Consider the following 19,634-nt stretch of genomic DNA (forward strand, 5'->3'; position numbering starts at 1 on the left):
GTACCAACATTTCAAATATGCACCACACAGGGGTGATTTGAGAACATGAGGCTAAAGGACGCCAATGTCAACTGAGGCCATCTCCAGGGTGTTGAAATCGGCCAGGGCAGGGGACGGAGCGGGTTTGAACGGCTGGTGTCTAAGGTGAGCTGGAAGCTTTGGCTGTTCTTTCCTTTGCCAAAAGGTTCTGGAAGTCGTCCCAGGGCTTTCAGCCAACACAGGGAAGATCAACTGCCGTCACCCCCTCTGTCCTGTCCTGGCCCCGGTCCTGTCCACGCACATCTCCCAAAGGCTCCTGGTCACCCTCTTCAGGTCTCCCCATCTCCATCCCCGCCCAGGCCCCAGCGCCCAGGGCCCACCTACCTGGGGCCTCTTATACGCCTTCCGAACTCGCAGCCCAAGCTTCTGAGCCAGTTCCTGACCAAGGTGAGTTACACTTTCATCCTGGGAAGGAAAGACACAGGGTAGGGTGGTTAGTCCGCCCTGACTCAAGAGCTATGCTCCGGACACCTGTGCAGCCCTGCAAGGGGGGTCCCTGTTACCCCAGGTTACGGATAAGGAAGCAGGACCCTGGGAGGGGATGTGGGCTTCCCCAGTCACACAGCCAGTGCGCGGTAGGGCTGGGGCCAGGAACCCATGCTTCTGTTTTTCCTTGTATTGAGGGGAGTGGACAGGAATAATTTGGGGGTTTTATTTCAATATTTTCCTTTTGTTTCCACAATTCGTCAAGTAACAGTGTCACTGTAGAAGGCTGAAATGTTAGAGGAAGAGCACCTGCTTCCCTGGATCAGCCCCACCCTCACCCTAGGCCCCTCCCCAGGGGGGAGCACAGCCAACAGTGCTGCTGTGTTTCCCTACAGATCTTACCTGGGAATTTACATATGCACATATGGACGACAAAGGATGCTTAGTTTTGCTTTGTGGGGTTTTTTTTTCTTTTTTTTATATAAGTGAGATCATATTATACCTATTATTTGTTCTACAACGTGCTTCTTTCACCAAAAAATGTTTTGGAACTCTCTGCAAATGAGGTCACAGGGATGGAACACAGGCCCAAAGGAGTGAAGTGAAGTCTAGAACGCGCCTGGTCCATGGTTGGTGCTCAGTTACAGAACCTGCATTCCTTCCTCCCTCCAAGTCTGTACTACTTTCTGTGTGCTGTGTGCCAGCCACAAGCTAGGGGCCGGGGACACCACAGTCACAGGGCAGACGGGGCCCAGGCCTCACAGAGGCTCCAGTCTAGTGGGGAAACCAATCAGTAAACAGAGAAACAGTGACTGCAGTCCGGGCTACAAAGGGACAACAGGGATCCTGTGACATCCTGTACCTTCGTCCACCTCCCCACCTCACAGACGAACTCCTAGAGTCCAGGGTCTGGGTCACCTCTGGTCCTGATGCCCAGCAAGGAGCAGGGCCCAGTCAGTGTTTACCCATAAGGACTGGAAAATGGGGGAATTCTCCAACTCGAAGTCAGAAGTCCTTGTTTGGATACTTTCCTCAGGGGAGTTACCAGCCCTCACGGGGCCCAGCTCCCTGACCTGTACAGTAGGGTGAGAGCCACCCTGGCCCCCAACGAGTGGGTAGTCATGGGACCCAGATGTGGACCTGCTTCAGACGCTGGAGAATGTAGTGCAGGTTGGGCACTAGGTCATATGAGAGGTTCTCAATTGTAAAGTAAACTGCATTGGAGAAGCAAGAATAATAAATAGAAAGTATAATACCAGGACACTTACTGTGTCCAGCCACTGTGCCAACTGCCCTGTGTGATTTTCTGATTCCATCCTCAGCACAGCCCTATGATGCATGGTATGTTACCACCCCCACTTTATAGGGGTGCAAACTAAGACTCAGAGGGGCTAAACCACGTGTCCAAGGTCACAGAGCTAGTAGGTGGCAGACTCAAGATTAGAACCCAAACGCAGGCCAATTCTCTGGCACTGACATCCTTAATCACTGTGCATACAGCCTCCTCTCTGCTTTGCCCACCCAAATTGCTTCTTCCAGCCCCACTCAAGCCCTGCCTCCTCCAGGGAGCCCTCCAGGATCCTGACCACTCCTGAACTCTCTCAGCCCTTCCTGGGCAGCATTTACCCTTCTCCAAGCCCTTTCACACCTATTATTTCAGAGATAAAGTAGGAAGGGCACTTTATAGATGTGGAACTGCTGTGCAGAGATGGGCGGTGCTTTGTCTGAGATCATGCCAAGGCTCTGTAGTGGAGCCAGGCCTAGACCCCAGGCTTGTCTCCATTTGTCTCCTAATAGACTGTGGGTACCTGACAGGCACAGATCTGGGCACTCTGTGGGCACTTAGTAAACAGTTGTTAAGCTGACGAATGAATGCAGAGGGGCTGTGCCCCCAGCTGTGCATGGGCTGGGGCAAGCAAGACCCTCGATTGGTTTTTTTCCCATTGACCGTCCCCACCTGATGACAGCCTGGACATCAGGTCCCAGCACATGTGGCATCCCGTTTGGTGCCCACTGCAACCCTGTACTCTCAGAGTGTGGAAGTTAAGAGTCAGACTGCCTGGGTTCAAGTCTTGGCTCTGCCAGCCCCTAGCCGGGATCTTGGGTAAGTTTCTTTCTCTCTGTGCCTCTGTCTCCTCATCTTTAAAATGGGTATAATAACAGTGTCTATCTCTATCTCTACCTCTAAGGATTACCACAAGGATTAAGTAAGTCAATACACACTGTATTTTCAGCAATGCCTGGTGTTAATATCAGTGTCTCAGCGGAGGAAAGTGAGGCTCAGAGAGGTGTGGTGCCTGGCGCCAGAGAGGGCCAGTGCAGAGGGCTGGGAGCCTGGCCTCTGTGGGCAAGGCTGCAGGGCCGCACTCACGTGGGGCAGGGCCAGGGAGCACCGGCTGCTGCACGCGTAGGCCTCCTTGTGGCGCCCCAGCTCGGTCAGGGCCCGAGCCTTGCGGAACAGCGCCCGGATGTTGTCTCCGTCCAAGCCCAGAGCCTTCTCGCTGTCTTCCAGCGCCTTCTCATACAGGCCCTGCCAGAGAGGAGCAGGCAGCGGCCGGTCAGCCTGTTACCCTCCCTCCCTCCCCCAGCCTCCTGCCCCGCCCTGGACTGAGGACCAGCCTCCCTTCCCTGCAGAGGAGGAGGATGTCAGGGAGGGGCTGGAGAGCTCCGGGAAACAGCTCTGGCGTTCAGGCTCAGTCGAGGGCATCCGTGTGTCCAGCTGAAGGGGCTGCTGTGGGGCACTGGCAGGACATGGAGGGGAAAGGCCTTTAAACTGTACAGTGATGAGCCCGGTCACTCCGAAGACCATGGACTGAGAGGAACAAAGGCGCCTCTAAAGGAAGTGAAATGCGGAAGGCAGCTCAGCGCGCAGAACGGTGGGAACGGGTATCGGGTAGACCCGTTTATCCAGAACGGCCTGGATCTTCTGCAGAGCCCACGGCAGGGCTCCCACAGGGTCAGGGAATGACTGCGTCAGTGAGCAAGGACAGAGAAGAGGAGGAGGCTGGAGACTGAGGGAGGAGGGAAGGAGGAGGAAGCTGGAAGTCCGGAGAAAGGAGTAAGGTTGAGGGTGTGAGGAGGGCAGGAGCCCCGGGGCAGGGGCAGGAGCGCTCAGAGGTTTGCAGAAAGAGGCAGTGGACACGATGATGGCAGCAGCCCTCAGCCCTGACGGCCCACAGACTCCTGCCAGGGCCCAGGCCACCCCGAGAGTCTAACTTAACTCATCTGGGGGAGGGCTTGGGCACCAATATCATTTAAACCTTTCTTTATTATGTATTAGCCCTCTAAAAGCTCTCCAGGTGTATCTGCTGTGCGCTGGGGTCGAAAGCCACGGGAGCGGACAGTGGAGCTGCAGAGGCTCATGGTGGCGGGTCCCCAGTCGCTGGGCTGTCAGGGCAGCAGGAGCAGGAGAGGAGCTCACCATGGTGAAGTAGCAGGCGGCCCTGTTGACGTGCAGCTTGCACAGCAGCTCCCGGGGCAGGGCCACCTGGTCGGAGGCGGCGTAGTCAGCCACGTTCAGGCCCTCCATGTACTGCACCAGTGCCTGCTTGTAGTCCTTCTCCCGGAACAGGTCATTGCCCTCAGCGAACAGGTTCTCCACCAGCTTGAGCAGAAAGGCCTGCCGGGCAGGGTGCAGGGGGGCTCAGGGGGCCTTCTCCACTCGGCCCCAGCCCTGGCATCCGGGCCCCATGCCCCCTACCAGGGACACTCCGCCCTTCACCTTCCCCCAGCCCAGCCCCTGACGCTCACCTCATATTCTTCTTGCTTCAGGGGTAGGGTCGACCTATAGGAAAAGGAGAAGGACACAAGGTCTGGGTGGGCCCAGAGTTCCCGGCCTCCCGGAGGCCCAGGAGCTGGAGCCTCAGATTAGAGACTGTGCCTAAAGCCGGCTCCCCAGCTCGGACCTCAGACATCACCTTGTGGACCGGGGTCAGGGGATAGCAGTTTTTTCTCCTTAAATCAACACCATGCTGGCCCTCTGTTTCAGATGGAAGATTGGATGAAGGTCTTGTGTTTGCCCCAGGGACTGGCAGCCAGGCTTTCCCAGGTGCAGATGCTGAGAAAGAGCTCCAGCTCCAGCCGGCTGTCCTCTGCCTAAGAAGCAAGCCCTTGGGAACGACCATGTCCCCCCAGACCAAACCTGCAACTGCAGGCCCTTGGGTGGCACCCAAAGTCCACCTCAGGGCCCCTTAGTTTGGGAGTCTCTGCACTTCTGTCCCTGCCCGGAAAACCCACACAACCCCAGCCAAGGCCCAGCACTCAGAACCTAACCCCTTATGCCAGCTCAAAAAGTAGATGGGGTCTTACACACCTTCTCCTGCCCATGGCCAAAAAAATGCCAGCTCAGTACAGAAGAAAGCATCAGCCCAGGAGCCTTGAGGCACATCTCTGAGGCTAAATGGCAGGGCTGGAAGGGAGCTGGGGTTTGTCTTCTGGTCTCTCATGTCACAGAGGGGAAAACAGACATTCAGGGAGGGGCAGTGACTTGCCCAAGGTCACAGAGCAGATCAGAGCCAGGGCCAGAGGGCAGGGCTGGGGCTCTTTCTGTTGCCCAGAGCCACCGCGAACACCTGGGCGAAAAAGAGCAGCCTAAGCTAGTAAGTGACAAGTGGCGAGAGGAGATGCCGGAGGTCCCCTGTGTGTGTGGGAGGAGGTGTCCCTGATTGTGACAGTGGGGCCGGTCACCCGCCCTCTCACTTGCCTCCCACCGTCAGAGACCAGGGCCCGTCCCTCCTGCCCCAGCACTGGCCCCACCACTCTCCTCCTAACTGGTCTCCCACCTCCAGCCTCTCCTCTTCCAGCATCAGCTTCGTCTTCAATAGGTCATACCCTGTCCTCAAGGTCGCCTCATCCTGGTGTTTAAGGCTCTACACAAGCCATCCACCCACCTGTCCAGACCACTTTATGGCTCCTACGGGGCTCGGTGCCCAGAGGTGCCTAATAAACGTTTGCTAAACACACGAAGTTGGTACATGAGGAAACAGTCATTTTTAAAGGAGCAGGTCCTACTATGTATGCTGCAAAGCAGTCCCCTCAGGAGAGCAACATATGGGTTCCCAGGAAGCCTGTTGCTAAACCTTCTCAGAGCTCCCCTTTGGGAAAGGGAAGGAGGACACAAGGCTAACATTTATTCCAAGCACAATGACCCTGGGAGGGAAGTGGTATCATCTCCATTTCGCAGGCACTGAGACCACCAGGAAGCAGGGACACCGGGATGTGGATCTAGGTCTGGGGCTCAGAGTTCCAGGTCCGCAAAAATCAGTGACTTAAAAACAGAATTCTTGGGACTTCCCTGGTGGCGCAGTGGTTAGGAATCTGCCTGCCAATGCAGGGGACACGGATTCGATCCCTGGTTTGGGAAAATCCCGCAGGCTGCGGAGCAACTAAGCCCGTGCGCCACAACTACTGAGCCTGTGCTCTAGAGCCCGTGAGCCACAACTACTGAGCCCACGTGCCGCAACTACTGAAGCCTGCATGCCTAGAGCCCGTGCTCCGCAACAAAGAGCAGCCCCCGCCCACCGCAACTAGAGAAAGCCCACGCGCAGCAACAAAGACCCAATGCAGCCAAAAACAAATAAATAAAAATAAATAAATTTATTTTAAAAAACCCCAGAATTCTTAAAATAGACAACCAACAAGGACCTACTGTATAGGACAGGGAACTCTGCTCTGTAATAACCTAAATGGGAAAGGAAGTTGAAAATGAATAGATACTTGTATATGTATAACTGAATCACTTTGCTGTACATCTGAAACTAACACAACATTGTTAATCGACTATACTCCAATGTAAAGTAAAAATTTTAAAAATAGACAGAATTCCCAAGGCTTGCCTTGTTCACCAGACTGGCCTCTGAATAAAACTCAGGCACTTTCCCAAAATCAAAGCCCTCCCCCACATGGAAGAAGAGACCCCAGTGAAGGGCAGCTCTGAGCGGGCCAGAGCCAGGAAAAGTGGCTGTGCTGCAAGCTGAGGAAGGAGAGCGTGGTGTGTGAATATAAACAGGAACAGATCCTGTCTGTGTGTGTGTGTGTGCGTGTGTGTGTGTGTGTGTGTGTGTGAAAAGGGACCCAGCTTGTGGTGAAAAGGCAGGTTGCGTTTTGCAGGTCTGTGTGAGAGAACAAAATTGGGGAGTATACGAGGGTGTGTAGCTGCAAATCCCAGTTCTGTGGGGAGTCATATTTAAGAAAAAGAACACAAAATTAGAAACAAAGAATTGCTTAGGGAGCCTTCCAGGGCTTCAGAAAGAACCCGTGCAAGCGAGGGGCCAGGAGCTTATGCTTCATTAGCATCATGATGAACGTGCCTCTGAGGGTCCATTTCAGAGAGATAAAAGAAAAGCATTAGTAAAAATATTTTACGTGTAAAGAAAAAGATGAAAAAACAAACATGGCATGTGGGTACAGGGGGCAAATAATGCAAAGAGATGTGGTCTTGGAGTCAGCGAGACCCAGGTTACAATTCCGTCACTTAATAGCTGTGTGACTGTAAACACGTTTCTTAACCTCTCTGAGCCTCAGTTTTCTCATCTGCAAAATGGAGACAAGACCACCTGCTTTACTGGGCTGCTGTGAAGATTAGAGAGATGATGGATGTGAAGGGCCCAGCACGGAGCCAGAAAGACATGCTCAGTAAGCAAGAACTAGGGATTTATTATAAGATGTGCACAGACAAGCAAGAGAATTAACAGGGAACGTAGGAGCAGGCATGGAGGGGGAAGGTAAAATGATATGCCAGATGAGACCAAAGGGTAACCAGGGTCAGGGAGCGCATATGTGTGGGGCAGGTTCGTGGCTCAGGGTTAGGGGTAGCTCCGGCCCCTGCCGTGCCAGCCCCTTCCCAGCCTGTCCCACCTCCTCACTCCCCAACACACAGGCAGCCTGAGCAGCAAAGGCTCAGCGAGCAAGAAAAGGGGGAGCTGGAAAGTGCGTGCTCCGGGGATGCCTCGGAGGACCCTGCCCAGCCGGGCCCACCGCACACTCACTGAATGAACTGCAGCCCCTTCTCGATGTCCGCTTTCCGTCTCTGCCTCTCCATCAGTCTCTGGGGAGAGAACACAGTCCATCAGGCAGTCAGCAGGGGCCAGTCACCGTCCAACCCCCAAGCCCCCAACGTGTGCTCCCTCACTCCCGTGCTCACCCCACCTCACAGGTGCCGGGGCGGGTGGCGGGAGTGTCCCCGAGGGCAGTGACCTGTCTCGAGGTCTACACAAAGTGTCTGAACCAGGTACACAGCTCTGCCCTCCACACCCACGTCCCACTGGACTCTTGAGTTTGCACAGTGACTTTGATGGGCCCGGGCTGCTTGGAGGCCACCTGCCCTTTCCCATGCATGGCTGGGGCTGCAATACTGCACAGGATACCCTCAAGTTCAAGGGAGAAACCTTGTTTTACCACTAAGCACAATTTGGGGAGAAGAGACACAGAAAAACAATGCCGATGATCACAGCTACAATGTAGCACCACACGTGGGCCAGGCACTCTGTATGAGGGTCTCACTGAATCTGCCATGAGGCGGGTGTCATTTTGTCCCCAGTTTACCAAGGAGGAAACCAAAGCTCAGGGAGCCCCCTTCACGAGCTGGCTGGCCCCCACTGCACCAGGCCAGGGTGGCCCGGTACCTGCACCATCTCAGCGAGGTGGAGGGAATTCCCCACGTTACGGATGAGGGAGACCGAGGCTCAGCGAGGCTGAGGGATGGCCCGAAGTTGCACAGCAAGTGAAAGGCACCGAACTCGTGCAGGGAGATGAAGATGAGTGATGAGTGATGAGTGATGAAGGGAGTGAAAACTGAAGGCAGGGGTGCTTAAGGAGAAGGGAGGCTCAGACAGAGCAGCTAGGGGTCTGGTACCTCCAGGGTGAGCCCCCGGGAGCTGGGAGCTCATGGCCAGATCCAGATAGCCCACCTGGCTCCCCTTACCTGCAACCATGGAGGTCAGCTGGTCCCACGCAGTGACAGCCAGGAGGGGGCTGGGCCTTCCCCGGGTCAGAATCTGAGGCTGGGGTGCCCACGGCCCAGCTGGCCAGCACTTTCTGCCCCAGCCATTCATGGGCCCTTTCCATGCTCTGCCCCATCAAACCGTTACTGCAAGAGGATACGGGCAAGGCCGGGAGGTGGGACTGCCCAGCCTGGGACTGGGAGATGGGCCTCCCGCTTTGTACCTCGGCCCCCGCACAGCACCCACAGAGGGCTGGTATGTGGACACAGGGAGTGGATCCTCACTGCCTCACTGGCAAAGAGGTGTAAAAAGGTGTAAAAAACACCCAGCTACTTTGGAGAGGCAGCAAGTGTATCAAATTGACACCTTCTAAAAATTCTCTATTTCTTGTCCTTTATTTCCACCTGGGTTCTACCACGTTGTCCTCACATAAGGTAAGCAGGCAGGGGTCACTAAGCCCATTTTACAGATGAGGAAACTGGGGCACGAAGTGAAGTCTCTATCCCAAGGTCATTCGACCAGTGAGCGGGCAAACAGGGCTGGAAACCCAGCATGTCAAGGGCCACATCCTGTCCCACACTCTGAGCTGTGAGACACCGTGTGGCCCGAGGCCGGCAGGGTGTCTGTGAAGCTCCAAGGAGACGAGAGTACGGAGCAAAGAGCTCAGGCCACCGGAACCTCCCTCCTCCTGCTTGTCCTTCCCAGGAAGGGTAGAGCCACACCACGTCTTCAGGCTCCCAGAACACTGTCGCACACAGCAGCTCCCCACCCCAGGCAGGGCCAGGGCCCCTGGTAAGTGCTCACTACACACCTGCTCACCCTGCCAGGGCCTTGGGCCAGGGCTCCGGACTCAGACCTGGGTGTGAAGGCCAGCATGTGCACACAACATGACTTTGGACCTCAGTCATATTCCTGATGGGGAAAGTGGGGCTGATGGCACTCCCACCGCATTGGCTGTCGTGAGGGGTTAGACTCGTGCAGAGCGCCTGGCTCAGAGCAACAGCCCAACAACCGCAGAAGTGTGTGTCCTCCAGCACCGCTCCTCCATCCTGCCCAAACCTCTGCAAGTGTCTCCTGGGATGGACACAAAGATCCTGTTCTCCTGCAGGAGGCAGGCTGCAGTGGCCCCGGGCCGCCTGTGCCTCACTGAGCAGGTCTCTTGGTCGGTCTCTCTGTCCTCAGTGTCCCTGTCTGTGACACAAGCTCTCATCATCCTCACACTCACGCCCCACGCAGACGTCCAGCCGGAACAGGCTGCGGGGGTTTCCTGTCTCCTAGCCTGCGCCTCTGCAGTTCCTTCCACCTGTGCAGCCATGCTCCTCTCCAGCCTGTGAACGAAATTACATCCATCCTTCAAAGCCTGGCTCCTCCATGGAGCCGCTCCTGGTCCCGTCAACACGACCATCACACACTCATTCACCCTATTTCCTGGGGGCCTGGGGTCAGGCCCAATCCTTGCCCTGGAAGAGAGGGTCTTCGGGTGGGGAAGACAAGGGTGCACCCATCACCACCCAGGGAGGCCCAGCACTGGCAGGGGAGCTGTGGGATGGGGGAAGGTACCGCTGGCCATCACACACAGGTGTGGCTACAGGTGCCACGCCCATCCCTCCACACCACCTGCCCCAGACAAGGACCAGACTCCTCACTGCCCCCATCTCCTCAAGGTCATCAGAGGGGTCTTTCAAACCACAAATCAGACTCTGTCCTACCCAGCCTAGAGCCTCTCTTTACCTTTGCTGGTCCAGTTCCCCACACCATCTTTTCCAACCCCGGCCCGGCAGGATGGCTCCCGCAAAGAAGGGTGGCAAGAAGAAGAAGGGCTGGTCCACCATCAACGAGGTACTGACCAGAGAATACACTGTCAACATTCACAGGTGCATCCATGGGGTGGGTTTCAAGAAGCGCGCCCCTCGGGCACTCAAAGAAATCCAGAAATCTGCCACAGAGGAGGTGGGAACTCCAGATGGACGCGTTGACACCAGGCTCAACAAAACTGTCTAGGCCAAAGGAATAAGGAATGTCCCATACTGTATCCATGTGTGGTTTTCCAGAAAACATAATGAAGAGTCACCAAACAAAGTCTATAAGTTGGTTACCTACGTACCTGTCACCACTTTAAAAAATCTACAGTTAATGTGGATGAGAACTAACTGGTGACTGTCCAATAAAGTTATGGAACCACACACACACACACACACAAAATTCCCCACACCAGCCCATGCCTCGTGGGAACACCTGCCCTATTACGCTCCCTCACCCCCAACCCACGGCCTCGTTCAGCCCGAAGTCCTCTCAGAAAACCTCAGTGGTCAGAGATGCATCTCTCAGTCAGTTCTCTAGGCCCTGAGGTCTGAGCAAACAGAAACAAATGCTGCCTATAACCATCCCAGTGGTAATTCCTGATAAGTCTGAAGCCCATGCCAGGGGATAAACATTCTCTGCCCCAGGCAGCATGAAGAAGGCACCTCACCCGGTGGGCGTGAATCTACTTCTCTGACCACCAAAATCCCAAAGGAGCAGCGCAGCCATGGACGTGGGCTATGGAGAGGGGTTCAGATCCCCCGAGTGGCAGTTTCCTGCTGGGTAAATTGGAGATTACAACGAGCACCCATCAACAGGATTAATACATAGAAGGCACTCATTTCAGGGCCTGGTATACCGCAGACACTTAATAAATGGTGGCTATTAGATCAGAATTCCTATGCTGGACATTCAAGTCAAGATTTGCCATATGCCCATTATATGCAGATGAGAAGGCCAGGGTGCCTTCCCTACTCAGGTCTTACAACCTAGTTAGAGGCATGCAAAGATATCCCAGCAGCTGTACCCCAAACCAGGCTCCTGTGGTAAACAGGCTGGGATGAGGCACAAAGAAAGTGGAAGCTCCTCAAAAGGGGCAACGTCTGAATTGGGTTTTGAAGGTTGAGTAGCAGTTGGCTCCTTGGTGTCAGGGAGGGCAGGTCTTCTGGCAGGCTGCATGTGATGGTTTATGAAATCACTGTCATCTTCCACATTTTATCTGATCCTGACGGTGGGCTGGACCATGCTGGGACCCACATTTGAGAAATGGAGAGAGTGAAGCTCAGACGGCTCACAAGGCCTACAACTGCTGACTTTAGGTTGGTAAAGACACTGCTGCCCTCCCCCTTCAAGGGCACAGTAGAGGCGGAACCGCTCAGCAACCTTCCCAGGCACCTGAGCCTGTGCTTGGTGTCCGTGAGCGCTTGTGTCCCACAGAAGGCAGATGTACCTGTGGAGTGACTAGGGGGAAGGCTCCCACACAAAAATATGTTTCTCTCAACTTCCTGTCCCAGGATCTATATATCGACCACTCTAGATTCATTTTATTGATTGTAAAGTTCCTAGGCCAGGGCTGGCAAATAGATTTCATCTCATTAGCAAAACTGCCAGTCACCTAATGCCCCACATGCCTCCCTTTTCCTCAGTTTCCCTGCCCTGGGAAGAACATTTTTATAGGTGGTTGTTATGAATTAAATGTTTGTATGCCCGCCCAAATTAATATGTTGAAGCCCTAACCCCCAGTGTGACTGTACTTGGAAAAGGGGCCTCTGAGGAAGTAATTCAGGTTAAATGTGGTCAGGAGGATAGGGCTCTGATCCAGTATTTTCTTCTGGTAGCCTGGCTAGAAGAATAGAGATTTTGGTACCGAGAAGTGGGGTGCTGCTATAACACACACTAAAAATACAAAAGTGGCTTTGGAGCTGGATGATGAGTAGAGGCCGAAGGAGTTTTGAGGTACATGCTAGAAAAACCCCCAGACTGCCATGAAAGGACTGTTGGTAAAAATACGGACACTAAGGCAATTCTGGTGAGACTGCAGATGAAAAGGAAGGACAGGTTATTGGAAACTGGAGGAAAGGTGATCCTTGTTAGAAAGTGGCAAAGGACTTGGCTGAATAGTGTTCTAGTGTTTGGTGGAAGGTAGACTTTGTAAGCGATGAAACAATATTTAGCAGAGGAGCTTTCTAAGCCAGGTATGGAAGTTGTGGTATGAGTCCTCCTTACCACTTATGGTAAAATACGAGAGAAGAGAGATGAAGAAGGAATCGTTTAACAAAAGGAACCAGAACTTGAAGAATGAGAACATTCTCAGCTTATCCATATTGCAAAAAATGAGAAGGAGTGTTCTGAAGAGAACACCTAGGGTGTGGCTGAGCCACCGTTTGGGAAGGAGATGAGTATGGATCAAATTAGCCATCAGCAGAAGTCAGAAATAGAGATGGAATTATACCAGCAGAAATAATTCCAGTTTGAACTAAAGGGGACAGAGAAGGCTGGATGACGGAATGAAGGAAGGCTGCAGGACTTCTGGAATTCTATAGGACAGGATCACAGGGCGATTTGGCTGCAAACATGCTCTATCCTTTAACAAAAGGGAAATACAACCCCAAAGGTAATTCAGAGATCGTCAGGGCTGCCTCCTTGGTTTCAAAGGGTGGGGTTACTGCCTCCTTTTCAACAGGCCCAGAGCCTTGGGGGGCAAAGTGCTGGAAGAGCTGTGGGGGTGATGCTGTGCCCCACTGGGCCGGGAAGGGGGAATATCAAGCCAAAGATGCTTCTCAAGCCTGAAAATCGAATGGAATCTGCCCCATTGGGCTTTGGACTTGCCTGGAACCTGTGACCTCCTTCTTCTTTCCGATGAATCCCTTTTGGAATAGAAATGTCTATCCCATGCCTGTCCCACCATTGTATTTTGAAACCTTATAACTTGTCTGGTTTCATAAGTTCACAGCTGGAGAGGAATTTTGCTTCAGGATGAATCTCACCTCCAGTCTTAACCATATCGGATTCAGATGAGACTCTGAACTTGAGACTTGATGCTGGAATTAGTTAAGAATTCGGTGGCTATCAGGATGGAATGAATCCATTTTGCATGTGATGAGAACATGAATTTGGGGCGGGGCAAGGGCAGAATTGATAGATTGAATGTTTGTGTCCCCCAAAAACCTTATGTTGGAAGCCCTAACCCTCAATGTGACTGTTTGGAAATAGGGCCTCAAAGGAGGTAATTAAGGTTAAATGGGGTTATAAGGGTAGGGTCCTGATCTGATAGGATTAATGTCTTTATTAGAAGAGACACCAGAGTTCCCCCCCCTCCCCCCGCAGGCAGGCATCACCAAGGAAAGGCCAGATGAGGCCACAGTGAGAAGGCAGCCAGCTGTCTGCAAGCACAAGAGAGCTCTCACTAGAAACCAAATCCGCCAGCACCTTGATCTGGGTCGTCCACCCTCCAAAACTGCGAGAAAATAAATTTCTGTTGTTTAAGACACCCAGTCTATGATACTTTGTTATAGCAGCCAGAGCAGACTAAGACAGTGGTTAAAAAAGATCATGTATTCTCGGCTAAAGAGGGAGGCGAGTTCCTAGAGGGTGAGGGTCAGGCACGACTCAGACAGGGCACTTGGTGGAGGAGCAAGGAGCATGTAAGCCAAGCAAATCTCATTCCTTTTCTTATACTTTTTTTTTTTTTGCGGTACGCGGGCCTCTCACTGCTGTGGCCTCTCCCGTTGCGGAGCACAGGCTCCGAACGCGCAGGCTCAGTGGCCATGGCTCACGGGCCCAGCCACTCCGCGGCATGTGGGATCTTCCCGGACCAGGGCACGAACCCGTGTCCCCTGCATTGGCAGGCGGACTCTCAACCACTGCGCCACCAGGGAAACTCCCCTCATTCCTTTTTAAAGAAAAAAGATTCCCACCGCCAAGCTGGGCAGTCCCCCAACTCTGGGTCCAGGTTCTTATAATTTAGGAATTTCAAGATGGATCTGCCTCAAGTGGGCTCTTCTCAGAAATACAGCTGTGAATTAGAGCCAACAGAAAATTATTCCCTCGATGTATCAGCATAGTACCTGACCTCACACCCAGGTGCACACCTGGGTTCAACTCCAAGATGTGTTCCCTATTAGCTGCATACAAGCTGCTTAATTTCTCGGTGTCTCACTTCCCTCGCCTCTAAAACAGGAAAAGTAATATCTACTGTAAAGGGTTGATGTGAAGGTTCAATAAGATGTCTGACACAAGATAAACATTTAATATCAACTATTTTTATTTTATAATCATTATGATTATTTTAAAAGATGGGCAAAGAACATGAACAGGAAATTCATAGGAAATATAATTCATTAAGAAAAGTTACTTGGGGAGACTTCCCTGGTGGTGCAGTGGTTAAGAATCCGCCTGTCAGTGCAGGGGGTTCGATCCCTGGTCCAGGAAGATCCCACATGCCGCGGAGCGACAAAGCCCGTGCGCCACAACTACTGAAGCCCACGTGCCTAGAGCCCGTGCTCCGCAACAAGAGCAGCCACCGCTATGAGAAGCCCGTGCACTGCAATGAAGAGTAGCCCCCACTCGCCACAACTAGAGAAAGCCTGTGCACAGCAACGAAGACTGAATGCAGCCAAAAATAAAGAAAAATAAATAAATAAATTTATTTTAAAAAAAGAAAAGAAAAGAAACTATCCTCAGGGAATTCCCTGGCAGTCCAGTGGTTAGGACTCAGTGCTTTCACTGCTACGGACCTGGGTTCGATCCCTGGTTGGGGAACTAAGATTCCACAGGCTGCGTGGCACAGCCAAAAAAAAAGGAAAACTCGCTGATGACAGAAGCACGTTAGAACAACAAGACGACACTTTTCACTCATGAGGCTAATGAGAGAAGAGAGCCAGGTCGATGAGGCAGAGGAATGAGCACTCTCCAACACTGCCAATACACTGAGTGTGTGAACTGAGGTGTCTGTGAAGCAACGTCTACCAAAATGAGCAAGCCGCCCACCCAGCAGCCAGCTTCCCTTTCTCCTCCCTGGCACTGCCCCAATACTGTTGCTTTCCCAGGTACCCCGGTGAAGCTGCACTGGGCTAGACCAATCGTAACGGTCCTCTTCCTCGCCAGGATTGGCTTGGACAAGGGCATGTGACACCACCCTGGCCAATAGGAAGGAGAGGAAATCAGCTAAGGGGCTTCTGGGAAAGACTTCCTTCACACTTAAAATGGGACAGGAGAAATAATCCCTTTTCCTGCTGCCGTATGGCAGAGTGTAGTAAGAAGATGGCAGAGAGGAAAGACTGCCCAAGGGTGTTTAAAATAAACTGACTCAATAAACTGACCCTTGAACTGCTCTGCCTCATTTATCACTTGAGATTTTAATAAACTCCATTTTGAGGAAGGAATTCTGTTACTTGCAGCTAAAAGCCTTCCAAATGATAAAATGCCCTTTCTCTTTGACCCAGAAATTTCTCTTCCAAGAATTTAACCTACCAAAATCCTTGTACACGCCCTCAAATTATATTTGTACAGGGATTTAAATTATTTATTTATTTATTTATTTGGCTGCACTGGGTCTTAGCTGCGGCACTCAGGATCTTCACTGCTGCGTGCGGGATCTTTGTTGAAGCGTGCGGGATCTTTTAGTTTAAGCATGTGGAATTTTTAGTTACGGCATGCAGGCTTTTAGTTGCAGGCATGCGGATCTAGTTCCCTGACCAGCGATCAAACCCGGGCCCGCTGCATTGGGAGCACGGAGTCTTAACCCCTGGACCACCAGGGAAGTCCCCAGGGATTTTTTTTTTTTTTTTTTTTAAGAGAGAAAAACTAGAAGCAACCTTAATGTCCACCAGTGAAGAATTAGCTTAATCAATCACTTGCATTATGGAATACAATGCAGCTATTGAATCTATATGTACTGTCATGGAGATGTCTCTGTACATGGTTGAGAAAGGAAAAAAGCAGATTTCAGAACATTTTGGGTTGTATGATTACACCTGTGTGAGAGGATATTCTCCAATTTAACTGGTTCTCTCCGGGAATTGGGATCTGCCAAGAGGCAACAGCACACAGACCACTTTCCTTTCTGCTTTATATACCTCAGCATGGTTTGGACTTTTTGCAGAGAGCAAGTATTAGCCTTGTGATCTAAAATACAAAATGAAATGACTGACATCAGGCCAACAGTAGGACAGGGGCCAAATGGGAACCAGTAGCCTGATTTTAAGCCCAGTGCTCCAGGACTGCCAAAATGTCCACGGACTGCTCTTCCCAAGAAAAAGACCAAACCGTTGACCTGAGAACCATGAAGGAAACACATTGTTTTTTCCATTTTGGAGAAGGGTTTGAAAATGACAGAATTTTAAAGACTCAGATCTTCATCAGACCAGGCAGGGACTGCAGTAGCCCCTCCAAAATCTCAACGTCTGGCCCATGCTTGACACAGAGGAAGTGCTCAGGAAACGGTGGTTTGGATGAAAAAGAAATGGATGAATGAGTATCAACTCATCCAATCCAAGCATTACCTAGATAAGAATGAATGAGTGTTGAATAAATAAATGAGAAAAACTGAGACCGAGATTAAATTCACAATCAGGTAATAATATTAACATTTCCTGAGTGGCTACCATGTTCCAGGTACTGTCATGATCCCTATACACATAATACCTTCCTTAAGGATTGCACAATCCTATGAGATAGGGACTGCTATCATTCGCATTTTGTGGAGGAGAAAACAGAGGCACAGAGAAGTTAAGTGACTTGCCCAAGGTCACACAGCTGAAACAAGGTAGAGCTGGGATTCAAACCCTAGCAGCCTGGCCCCAGGACCCACACACATCACCATAATTACCCATACTGTCGCCCATTAAGTAATCAGACCCAGCCCCAGAACCCTGAGTGTGTCATCATGCTCAAGGCTCCCCCACCCCCAAAATAATTCCCTCCTCTGCTCCTGAATCCCCTTCTGGCTAGCACAACCTTGATTCCCTTTCTTGGTCACATTTAAAAAAAATTTTTATTGGAGTACAGTTTACAATGTTGTGTTAGTTTTTCAGGTGTATAGCAAAATGAATCAGTTGTAGAAAAACAAAATGAATCCATTGTACATACATATATATCCACTCTTTTTTTTTAGATTCTTTTCCCATATAGGCCATTACAGAGTATTGAGTGGAGTTCCCTGTGCTATACAGCAGGTTCTTCTTAGTTACTTATTTTGTATACAGTAGTGTGTATATGTCAGTCCCAATCTCCCAATTTATCCCTTCCGCCTCTTGGTCATATTTCGTGAAAGGGTTGTCTACGCCGTTCCCACATCCTCACTTCCTACTCACAGCAAGCCCATGCCCACTCCACTGAGGGTGCCTGCCAAGGGTCCTCCCCATCCCAGGGGCCTCCGAGCTGCTGAGTCCAGTGGGGGACAGTTTTTTGCTGGCCTTTTCTAGGACTCTTGCCTGCGTCTGCTGGTCCTCCTCCTCCTCTGCCCAGGTCTTCCATTTAAGGGATGGTGCTCCTGCTCTCCTCCCTTGACATGCTCTCCCCAGATGAGCGCTTGCATTTCATGATCTCATGAGTCATGTCAGTGACTCACAAATCTATTCCTCCCACCAGGCTCACCCCCTCCCCAGTATTTCAGATTCACATCTCTTACCTTCTGGGAAGTGCTACCCAGATGTCCAATCCCCAGACTGCTGATGACTTCTGTGCCTTTCCTCATCCTGAACCCTCTACCTGGAACGCCCTCCTCCTCCCCACACCACCCCCAGCCAACTCCTACTCATCCTTTAAGACCCAGCTTGGATGCCTCCGTGTCCAGAAAGTCCTCCCTGGCGCCCATCCCAGTTGGGCTGGGTGTTCTTCTCACTCAACACATCCCAAACTTAACTCAGCAGCTTCTCCCCTAATCCTGCTCCTCCTCCATTATTCCCCAGCTCTAGTCCTAGATCCAACCATCATCCTGTTCTCAAACTCCAATTCCTTCCACCGTTACCTCCCAAACACTTCTTCCCTCTTCTCCCATCATCTCCACTAGCAGGCCCTCATCATCTCTGGCCAACAGCCTCCATCGAGCTCCCTCCGATCTGCTGCCATTTGGTGGTCAGGGGTATCTGACGTACATGTCAACGTCACTCCCCCGTGCAACATCAAAACCCTCCCAGGTGCCTGCACACACACAAATGAATGTAGGTTTAAGAAAAGGCAGAAAGTGAATAAGCTCTGTAGTCCACTAATGTACCAAGGCCAGTTTTCTGGTTTTGATCATGTATATTGGCTGTATATCACCATCAAGGGAAGCTGGGTGAAGGGAACTCTTTGTTACCATTTTTGTAACTTCCTGTGAAGAAAGTTAGAAAACAAACAAAACCTTGCATGACACCCACTACCAGGAGGACAAAGGCCAAGCTGCTCATCCAGGTCACACAGCACCCACCCATGGCCAGACCTGGAATGTGACACTCCAGCAACTTTGGAGCATCCAGCTTCCCGTTCAAGCTGCCCGCTCTTTCTGGAACAACCTTAATGCCCAGTGCTTCTTTAAAGCTCAGCTGAGGGCTTCCCTGGTGGCACAGTAGTTAAGAATCCGCCTACCAACACAGGGGACATGGGTTCAAGTCCTGGTCCGGGAAGATCCCACATGCCGTGGAGCAACAAAGCCTGAGCACCACAACTACTGAGCCTGTGCTCTAGAGCCCGCGAGCCACAATTACTGAGCCCGCGAGCCACAACTACTGAAGCCCACGTGCCTAGAGCCTGTGCTCCACAACAAGAAAAGCCACCGCAATGAGAAGCCCACGCGCCACAACAAAGAGTAGACCCTGCTCGCCACAACTAGAGAGAGACCGCGCAGCAACGAAGACCCAATGCAGCCAAAAAATAAATAAATAAGAGGATTAACATAAATTAAAAAAAAAAAAGCTCAGCTGAGGTGGCTCCTCTACCAGGAAGCCTTCATTCCCCAAACCCCACCTTTGCACAGCACCCCAAGCTCACAAGCACTGCACCGATCCTAGTTAACTGAAATTATGTGCTCATGTTCCCATTCTCTCCCTAAACTAGGAGCTCCTTGAAGCCAGAAGCTGCGTCTGATTCATCTCTGAGCAGCACAGAGAAACATATTCTGAGTAAGTGGAGTCTCATAAATCCTAGAATAACAGTGAAGATGTGGGTTTCAGTAATCTTTTTTTTTTTTTTTTGGCACACTGCGTGGCCTGCGGGATCTTAGTTCCCCAACCAGCGATGGAACCCGTGCCCTTGGGCAGTGACAGCATGGAGTCCTAACCACTGGACTGCCAGGGAAATCCCTCAGTCATCATTTATTTATTAAGCACTTTCTCTTACCAGATATTATTCTAAGAGCTTTAAGTATAATACTTGATCCTCATAACACCCCTTAAGAAAGTACTACTATCATCCTCATTTTATAGATGAGGAAACCAAGGCACAAAGAGG

The 19,634-nt window shown here is 51.6% G+C and overlaps 1 protein-coding gene and 1 pseudogene across 2 annotated transcripts in view; one reads left to right on the plus strand and one right to left on the minus strand.

Moving 5' to 3' along the window:
- ZC3H7B (zinc finger CCCH-type containing 7B) overlaps positions 1 to 19,634 on the minus strand; it is a 54,131-nt gene that overhangs the window by 25,334 nt on the left and 9,163 nt on the right. For both annotated transcript variants that reach the window (XM_060112255.1, XM_060112254.1), the window contains exons 2-6: positions 7,452 to 7,510; positions 4,216 to 4,249; positions 3,887 to 4,084; positions 2,837 to 2,995; positions 364 to 444 (exon numbers count right to left, since the gene is read on the minus strand). In XM_060112255.1, the coding sequence (XP_059968238.1) occupies positions 364 to 444; positions 2,837 to 2,995; positions 3,887 to 4,084; positions 4,216 to 4,249; positions 7,452 to 7,504 (525 nt within the window). In that variant the 5' untranslated portion in view covers positions 7,505 to 7,510. The remainder of the gene's footprint in view (positions 1 to 363; positions 445 to 2,836; positions 2,996 to 3,886; positions 4,085 to 4,215; positions 4,250 to 7,451; positions 7,511 to 19,634) is intronic.
- Positions 10,188 to 10,562, plus strand: LOC132499563 (large ribosomal subunit protein eL31-like; annotated as a pseudogene).

This window comes from Mesoplodon densirostris, chromosome 11 (genome assembly GCF_025265405.1).
Source record: "Mesoplodon densirostris isolate mMesDen1 chromosome 11, mMesDen1 primary haplotype, whole genome shotgun sequence".
Taxonomy (NCBI): domain Eukaryota; kingdom Metazoa; phylum Chordata; class Mammalia; order Artiodactyla; family Ziphiidae; genus Mesoplodon; species Mesoplodon densirostris.